General features: G+C 37.1%; 2 protein-coding genes across 2 annotated transcripts in view; both read right to left on the bottom strand.

Moving 5' to 3' along the window:
- The window catches only part of LOC311287624 (uncharacterized protein), an 84,005-nt gene that overhangs the window by 40,780 nt on the left and 33,064 nt on the right, over positions 1-10,161 (bottom strand). The window lies entirely within an intron of this gene.
- LOC311287631 (uncharacterized protein) overlaps positions 207-10,161 on the bottom strand; it is a 94,881-nt gene continuing 84,926 nt past the window's right edge. The window contains exon 4 of the mRNA XM_084404601.1: positions 207-612. Within this exon, the coding sequence (XP_084260727.1) occupies positions 590-612 (23 nt within the window). The 3' untranslated portion in view covers positions 207-589. The remainder of the gene's footprint in view (positions 613-10,161) is intronic.

The following is a 10,161-nucleotide window of genomic DNA, read 5'->3' as shown; positions in this document are numbered from 1 at the left end:
AGTTGTGTCATCGTCGTTATTGTGTGATATATGTGTTAGGGCTGTGTATTATTACATTATGTGATGGAGTGGTACAGGTTTTAGACAAGGAAATTCGACTACGCCACCCTCTGGAATTTCACCCAGGGAAATATGAATGACACCTAAAAGATTGTCATTAGGTTACACTGGTTCGACCCTCTTAATAAGGTAGGCAGAAACGTGGGTATCATATAAAAAGTACAACATTTTATTAATACAAAGTTAAATTTAAAGAAAGCAGAAAAGCACATAAAAATAGCATCCGTTGTACAAGGCAGCGTCTGACGGCTCGTTAGAGGTGCATGGCTGACAACGGTTTCAAATAAACAAAAATAACAAAAGACACATACACAACACTTTACATAACTAATATTTGCACAACTCACAAAAACACAACACTACACAAACTAACAGGGCTGAGGTTCACCACAGGAGGAGTGATCACCAAGCTAGTTAGCCAAAAGCATACTTTCACACACACACCACCGCGCACTCAGATCACACAACCAAAACACTTCAAAAGTGTCACACGGCAAATGTTGGAGGAGCACCACCACCACAAGAGATCCTACACCCGTGGGACCCCAGCACCTGAAAGGAAACCAAAAATAAATAAACTTCAAAACATAATTACAATAAACCACAGTTTGATGGTATCACAGTATAGTCATGGAGTAGACGATAATAATAATAAATGAATAAGCAGTCACAAATCAAAACCGATATACAAATATTAAAACAATAGAAAAAAAAATAAAAATTAACTCAATTCGAACAGCAGGGGAGACAGGCTCGCACGGAGCAAACACGTAGTGTTGTGCTCCTATTCCAAAAATCAGTGAGCGTCAAACCCAAAAAATAAAAGCAAACTATAAATCAATGAAACCAGACAGCAACAATTCCCTCTATTAGCTGGAAAATACGGCGTTCTTCCAGTGTGGCAGCAGAGAAGCGACAGGGCTGTTACTACAGCGACTGCAGAGAAAACGATCGGCACGAACGAGAGGGAGAATCTGTAGTGTATTGAGTAGAATGCACTCAGAGTAAACTCAGGAATAAGCACTGATTGGCCACTCTAGATTAACTCAGGGTTAGATTTTGGTTGGCCAGTTAATTGTCCAAAGAAAGAAGAAACACGTGTTCACAAAGTTGTTCATTCTGATATTGCACAGTAAAAAGAAAGAAGAATTGCCCATCGTTGTCTCGACTCTGATTTGTGTTGTTTAAACAACAGACAAACACAACAGAATCCTGAGCCAAATACAAACAGAGAAAAATACAATTACTAAGATTTTATTAATCAACTGCTAAGATTTTCAGCTCATAACTACATGCACGACTACACTTACCGGAAAAGGACAATGTGCACTATTATCCTTTCACAGGCACGGGTACACAGCATTCATATAACCCGCCGTTTAGCTGGGATACAGGGATACTGCACATAGCTCAAAACATCAGCCAATCCCTAAGCCCCGAGCGAAGCCAAACAATCTGCCTTCCACAGAACAGTTCGCACATACCTGAGAGGTGAGCAGTTTTACAATCCACTTAAAGGGGACATATCATGCTAAATCCACTTTTTTAGCCCTTAAATGCATTTTGTTGTATATTTGGAGTGTTTAGAAGTACAGAAAAGTTGAAATTATTCTCTTCAGGTGCTTCGTTGATATCTTTATATTCTGTGTTGGCCTTATTTTTCAACCTGTTCCGATTTTTCTGTTCTCTATGACGTTTTGTGAACTATTACGTCACAGTATTTGCAGCGGAACTGCCAAATAAGGACATTGACTCCCGGCCCAACACTTCGAGCGATCCGCCATTTTTATTTCTCGCTGCAATTTTGTAGTCCAAGCTCAAGGATGCAGAAGTTACGAGAGGGTAAGTTAAAATGTTCGGTTGTTGGATGTAGTAACCCACACGCTTCATAACACAGTCTAATGTAGATGAACTGCCACGCTTGTGACAGGGTGCATGTTTAACTGAAAGAACGAGCAGAGAGAGAGAGACCCGGTCGCGCGCGCGCTCTCTCTCTCTCTCTCTTCACCGTCTCCAAACTAGACGCTGTCTTGCTCTCTCTCCCTCGCACATATTAATCAAAATAAATCGACACGGTGATAAAAGGTCGGAAGACCAAAGTTTCATGTGTAAATACAGTAACACACCATTGCGATACATCCATATGAAGACGTTGTTCTGCAGGTTCGTCGTCTTCATTTTCATCTCGCTCCGGCTCCGACTGGCTCGAACATGTAAGGCTGGCTGGACAAGTCTTCCGTTGTTGACATTTTGTTAATAACGTGTGAATAAAAAGTTTCTGTGCCGCTAGATAATCGTATCTCTGCTATCAAACTACAAAAATGGCCGAACGGGGTGGAGTTGAACCTCTGCAACCTGGAGAGGGGGCGGGGTATGAAGTGTCTCAATTGTATTTAAAGAGACCGCACCAAAACGAGTTGCTCTCAGACGCACATCAGAAAAGGGGCCTGTGGAGCTATAATAATGAGGAATTCAGACCCAAGCATTGCAGTTCCGCTTTACATAGACTACAAATGTATGATTTATATGTAAAAAGGAATGATTTAAAAGCATGATATATCTCCTTTAATGAAACAAGCCGAAGGAACCAAGGAGGGGAAAAGACAAGCTAGAATGCAACAATGAATCGTTAATGCCACCCGCACAGCAACTAAAAGCAAAACTGCTACCTGCTAACGGCACATACCTGCAGCTCGTGTCAACAACAGAAAGGGGAGGAGTCAGACGTGACGCATCACAGGCTATAGCCAACCAACTCTTAAATAGGAGGAACTCCTTGCTGATAGGTGCTCACAAATGTCAATCATCGCCACTCATTCATTCAATCATATCAGGTTCGATTAGTATATTGTTATTAATTATAGTAGCTATCTTATAGTATTATATTCATTAGATAAGATTATTTGGATTGCTTTGGATTTTTGGATCTGGACTGGACTGCTTTTTAATTTGGATTGCCCTTTTGGATTTGTTTGCTTTTTGTGACCTTTTTCCTTGTAATGGAGCCAGTGTAGCGTTGCGGTACGAGAGAGTAGAGAAAGTTGAGGGGTGTTTACATGACTAAATTTACGTCATCGTTTTTAAATACCACCGGTTTCACAGTCCACACTACAACGTGAATAATTATTTTTTCAGTAATAAAAATGCCGTCTCAGTGTGGACGGGAGGCCAAAACGGAGAGAAACATATACGTTTTCAAACGAAAACGTACTGTATTAGTGTGGACATGGCCTAAGTGTGATGACCATACCCACGTTATTGGATCCCAGATTAAAAAAATTGGGATTCTTAAGTCAAGGGAAACTGCAAGAAGCGGTATCAAGACTAAAATCTGAATGCGCTTCTGTAATCAGAAGTTCTGGTCTCCATTCTGCTTCCACCAACACACCCCCAGCTCAGCTGCCAGCCTCTTCAGAAGCAGCTCAATCTACACACAACAGTAAGTAGTATATGTCTTTGTTGTGTGAATGTTCACATTAGTGATTAGTACTGTGAGCCTTTGTTAATGGGTTTTCTTTAACTTTGTACCTTTATTATTAGGTGACCTTTGGCCTCTGCTGGATAGCACGGTTGATCACAGTAGAAGTGCAACAGCAGATGCTACTGTAGAAGTGGACCGATATTTATAAGTGAATCTCACAAGATCTGAGGATCCACTAGTATATTGGGCTCAACATAAGCATCAGTCTCCTCATTTATATCAGCTAGCACTGGTGTTTTTATGTTCCCCTGCATCCTCTGTTCCATGAGAAAGGATCTTTCCAAGGCTGGAGAGGTTTTGTCCAAGAAGAGGAATCGTCACTTGAAACAATTCTGTTCCTCAATAAAAATCATTTGTAATCCTTCCTTCACCCACCCCAACCTGCAGTGTAGCAGTTTGCTCCTCTATATCCCCAGTCCCATAAGCACAACACTGCACTAAAACTAGTAACAGTTCACTGCACTAAACAACCCAGAAACAATTCTTAACCTTTCCCACCCCACACTTTTCTGTTTATTACACTCCTTCCACCATAAGCACTGCACTCAACACAGTCTCACTTTTGTTGTTCATAGTGTCCCTATCCAAACAATTTATGAATCATTAATGAACTGTGAATTAATGATTAATGAATTGTGTAATTAATTGAATTACTAAGATTAAAATGGGTAATGATACCCACTTAACATTATATTTGAAAGGCATTTTAACATTCAGTACGCCTTAATTGGAATTTATTAGATTTTATTTTTATTTACACATTGTTAAAATGTTTACTTGTAGTGGTAACCATGGAAATCTACAAAATATAATATAAATATAAAATAAAATATTATAGGTTCTATTTGAACTTTGAAAACTTAAGACTGGGCTTAGAGATAGGGAAAGTGTTCTGGGTGCGTCCCACCGGGAGGAGGCCCCGGGGAAGACCTAGGACACGCTGGAGGGATTATGTCTACAGTAAAAATAAATAAATATATATATATATATTTGCGAATATACCGTATAACTGTTGAGCTAAGTGAACCTGAAGGTAGTTATGGTGAGATTAAGCTTCAGCCTGATGTGTGTGAAAGTGGTTGATTTCTCAAGGCTTCTAATGCACACAGCGACACCTGCTGGTCAATGCTAATTCTTTGAAGTTTTGTTGTTTCATAATTTTGTAACTGGGCAGTGCTTTTGTTGAACAGAGGGGAATGATGGAGTCATTTAGACTGGATAAAAGAGAGTGAAAGTGATTAATATGGACTGGACAGAGAGAAGTGGAAGTCAATATTTCTTCCACTGTCTTCAAGCCGAGTCCAAACCCTTCTCGAGGCACTGCAATCAAACAAGGCTTCGAATGTCCCTTCACTAAAACAACACAAGCCTGGATACGGAGATCCGACTGGAAGAACCTGAGTAGTTGATAAGCTGTAGCTTGTGTCACTTTTTATTTATGATTTATTTTTTTGTGACAGGATATGTCCATATATGGGGTTTTTATGATGACCAGGTGGTATGTGACCTTTGACTCTGTGTGGTTCCGTGAGGTTTATGGATGTTTGTTTATGACTGCAATCTGCTTGGTGTGACAATGATGTGAATGTTTTTCAGGGGTGTTTTTATTATAGCAGGATAATGTCCATAGAACGATGAAATTATTATCACAACTGTCTCCTATCATAAAATCTCATATCTGTTGCCATCCTGTCTGGGCTGGTGTGTATTTGGTTTTATGGTGGAAAATAACACCTTGTTTTATTATTGAACGATCAATAGCCCCCAAACCATTTGTACCCGAACGCGGAGGTTCTGGCGTCACCCGGTCTAGACCCAAGCAATATTTCTGACACATACTGTCCGGATAAACATCCTCTCGCCCCGACCCCATACAGCGATGCAACACCAACCCAGACTGACTGGTGTCTGAACGCCTGAAATAAAAAATTAAGTTTCACTGGATATAAAGAAATGTATTAATTCAATATTGCATTTATTAGGTTTATTTTTTAATTGGTAAATGACTTTCATTTATTTTAAATTTTATTTATTTTAAGATAATCTAGTAACCTATAACGTTACACATATACTTGTGAATATACTTTTGACATCAGACCAAATTATTCAACAATCCAGAGATAAACATTAATTTGTTACATTTTGACGGGTTATAATTAGGGTCTATTTACTACGAGTCAAAATGATTTAAACAATTAGTTTTTAGTTATAAAACCAAGGGTCGTTAATAAAGGTTCTGTTGTTAAATACAGATTATCAGAATATGAGCCTTTATATTGACCTATACCATTAAAATGTTTAAACTATAATAAATGTATACACAATATCTTACTAATAATATGTATGAAACGGCTTGAACGCGTTATGCTGGGGTTTCAATAGTAGTTTGGCTTAGGTCACGCAAGACCCTTATTGTTTTTTCACGTTTTTCACGGTAAGAGCTACATTTTCTTTATAGTTTTAAGCTGTGATTGGGTGTAATTATTTTATTTGAAAAGTGATATGATTTAAACGATGATATCTGTTGCTGAAATAAGTTTTTAATTATTATTATCAATATTAATGAATATTGTCTAGAATAAGCTTAATTAATGTTTACGATATGTTGTGTAAATAATGTTGACCTAGTCAGTGGATGATACCACCATTTTCTATTTATTTGGCTGGCAATTAGTAATTCATGCATTTCTGGGTGCTTCGCCAGTCTTTTCAGATGCGTTGCTTTGATCACTCGAGGCCGCATGTGTTGTTATGTCATTTGCTATGGTGTGTTTCACCGATATTAATTTTTTAACGTATTTGCTGTATTTTCGCACATGGCTATTTGATGCATGCATAAGACTGCATAGCATAACGCCCTATAACATGCATCCGTGATAGCTATGGTGTTTCTGTAACGATGCCTGAGGTTCAAACCCCGCATTTCTCTGACGGAGAGACGGGATTAATGTTTTGACATTATATTTCGAAGTAAAACTAGTTCTTTCCGATTTGTGGATATATTTTATTACAGTCTCTGATTTTAAAATAACTTTTTAAAAAGCCTTTGATTATATTTGCAATGTCTTTATGGTTCTAGGAATCAGAGGATTTCACCCCAGTTTGATGCGTGTATATACTTTTTGTCCAGCAGGGGGATCGACGCTGTATTTGCAATGTCTAATGGCTGAGGGTATTGTTGTTAATTGTTTTTAAAGCGCGTTTAAATTTTTATTTTTTTATTTATTTATTCATTATTGTATAGATATGCTTAGTATTTTTTAATGCATCTTATAGGTTTGATATATTTATATTTTTCCTTAAGCATTTATTATCTATACATTTTCATAAATCCATTATCTTTTGGGATGTGCTTAATCTCTGTAAAAAAACAACAACAAATAATATAATATTTTACTTGCTATTTTTAGGTGGACCATTTTTAAAGTAATATTTTATAAAACGACTACACAGCTGCTCGATATGTAATGTTTATTAGAAGGTTGCTTCTACACGTATTGTCCAGCAGGGGGGTGTTATTTTTTAAAGTGTGTTTTATTTATCTATTTATTTATTTATTATTATATAGATATGCTTTTTTGTATTTTTTAATGCTTTGCATCTCATAGGTTTGATATATTTAGATTTTTCCTTAAGCATGTATTATCTGTACATTTTCATAAATCCATTATCTTTTGGGATGTGCTTAATCTCTGTGAAAAAACAAACAGATAATATAACATTTTACTTGCTATTTTTTAGGTGAACCATTTTTAAAGTAATATTTTATAAAACGACTACACAGCTGATCGATATGTAATGTTTATTAGAAGGTTGCATCTACACGTATTGTCCAGCAGGGGATGCTATTGTGTCACCTTTGATTTATATGTGCATGGGCATCACTCCTAGTCACAAGTTTGGCGATTATAAAATTTGATCAACAAATGTTTATTTTAATAGGTCTTTTATTTTCTAGAATCGAGCATTGAGCTGCTCACTTTTCAATCCATCAACCTCTGTAAGTATATATTTTATAATCTTATACATTTATAAATATCTGCATAAATGTACAAAATTAATTTTACAAATTTTACCTTTTTTTTGTACAGTAACAGCAACACGGCCGAACGTTATAGATGTCTCTACGTTATACTTTCTGCATTAGTTTTTAATTTGAGTTATGCCATTTCTCATTCTGCACAGATGTACAAGTTGACAATGTGGATGATTTGACAGCGTGGACTGAAACACAGCAGGATCGATGGGATCAGATCTCTTGGGCGAATGATGATTACGACGAGGCTGCAGTGAGAGCTAGACAAACACCGTATCCTTTTCATGATCTGCCGGCTGCTGAAGAAGTAGTAGAAGAAGAAGAAGTGGTTCACCCTATGACTGTGCCGAATGATCAGCCTTGTTGTGTTAGTGCTCTGATACAAGCGCTCATTAAAAGACTTATTGCTCAGGGTGATGAGATTCGGCATAGAACGGTCGCACTACACGCAGAGTACCGTACCCAGTTAGAGGTATACTACACATCATGCCGTCGAATAGACGAGGGGTTCAATGCGATTAATGATCGTATGGATGCTCAGGACATTAAGATTCGTGAATTACAGGCTATTTTATACAAACAGCATCAGAGACTCGGAAATTCTATCCACAGATTGCAAGCAGTGGGAGATGAGAACAACGAACGAGTGCTTTTCATATTAAACGATCAACTTAGGGAACGCCGAATAATTGAGTTATGAGCTGCGATGTACGCCGAATATAGGCTACATCTGTGTATGATATTTTGTATTCATTTCATTTTATTCTATCAGTATTGTTTTCAGCATTATGCGGTATGATTGTAGTAGCTTTCACTTACTTGTATTTTTTTTTTAATTTACATTTCTGTGTTTGATTGTATTTTTATCGTCATAACTGTGAATTCTCAGGGTTTGTGATATTTCATAATTTCAGGTCAATAGAACCTTTATTTGTTCTAAATAAAAAATAAAATGGACGTTGGTGAAAAAAATTCCACAGCCGATGCACAATGCTGTCATCCAGACCCAAATCTCTCATACCAGCTACAACAAATGTTTGAAATGCACATGGGTAGTACCCATAGTTTGTGTGATGGGTTACAACAAATGATAAATATGTATCCGGCAACCTCTTTTAATGTAGAACCATCGTCATAGACTTGTAATTTAGAGCATTTAGAAATAGCTATTGAACAATTCCCCAATATTAATCTGTGTGAACGGCTACAGGAAATATTAAACATATGCAATATACAAATTGTCAGAGGTGGAAAGAGTACTGAAAATTTGTACTCAAGTACAAGTACCGTTACATTGCTGAAATAATACTCAATTACAAGTAAAAGTACTGGTGTCAAAAAAGTAATTAAGTAAAAGTACAAATTACTCTTCTCAAAAACTACTCAGAGTACTAGTTACTTTTTAGCTGGCGATAGTTAATGCATTACCAATAAAAATATTCAACAAAATCATAGATTTATGTAGAAAATAGCTACTTTTAACACATTTTTACCTTATTGTCATAAGGACATTAATTAGTGGATACTGGAATTTCTAACTTCAATATGACACCTTGAAATATGTCAATATTCAGTAGGCCTAGCCTATCATTTTTAATACCATCGGGAAAACTACTAGGCTACATACTAAATATTTTAATATCTACATTTTTGTCCATCCATTTTGTCAAGGCAATCATTATTTTCAAGCACTGAAAAGCACAACACTCATTGTAACAGTAACCTATTTGAATGGAAAAGTTTAATTAAAGTCTTCTGAAGAGACACGTCCACTTTATAAGGTGAGATTTTAATTTAGGCTTTTGTTTACATATTTAAACATTGATCAATAACCATTACAATAATCTAATATTTACTCACTCAGTGTATTTGAGCTATTGCAACGTGAACTGTTGCAATAGCTCACACACAGCACAAGGAAGCTTGATTTCAATTCAAACTGAATTTAATTTGCAAAAAGACTAGATTTTTCATAACTTTTGACAGCGTTTAATTCAAGAGCATGGAGAGATTGGAGCTGGACGTCATTTGAGTCTGCAGTGAGAACCACTTGGAGAGATTCGCGATTGCACATGATATGACACACAGTCCGAGAGCGCACACTCAATATCCGAGTCCAGTTCATTCGTATATTTGAGAGCTCGCGTCCAGTTTTCTGCGATTACATGAATGTGCCCTCGCGTTATAATATTGTTCGTGACATTTGCCATTAAAATATGCCATAGAAACTTGCAGGTATTAATACAATTATGCGTAATAGGCCTACCTGCAATCCCGCGCTGAGAGGAGGCGGGTGTGTCAAACTCGCTGTCGTTGAGATGAGAGAATGAGAACACGCAGCTGGTAAAATATAGATATTTTGACAATACTACTATGTAGTTTGTTGTTCCAGACTTTCAGTCCAGCCATTAATCACTCTGAGCTCCTCGCCTCCTTCATGATCAGCTCTTCAAAACCTGCTGCGACTGCGGCGGCTTTCATTCAGTCCAAATATCAGGGGTTTTATTGGTCCGTTTACGATCGAATATTTTTATTGGCTACCGAAATGCCATTCAAAGATTTGAATTGTACTCAGTAACGAAAT

The sequence above is a fragment of the Rutilus rutilus genome (assembly GCF_951802725.1).
Source record: "Rutilus rutilus genome assembly, chromosome: 1".
Taxonomy (NCBI): Eukaryota; Metazoa; Chordata; class Actinopteri; order Cypriniformes; family Leuciscidae; genus Rutilus; species Rutilus rutilus.
This window is presented reverse-complemented; position numbering and strand designations above follow the sequence as displayed.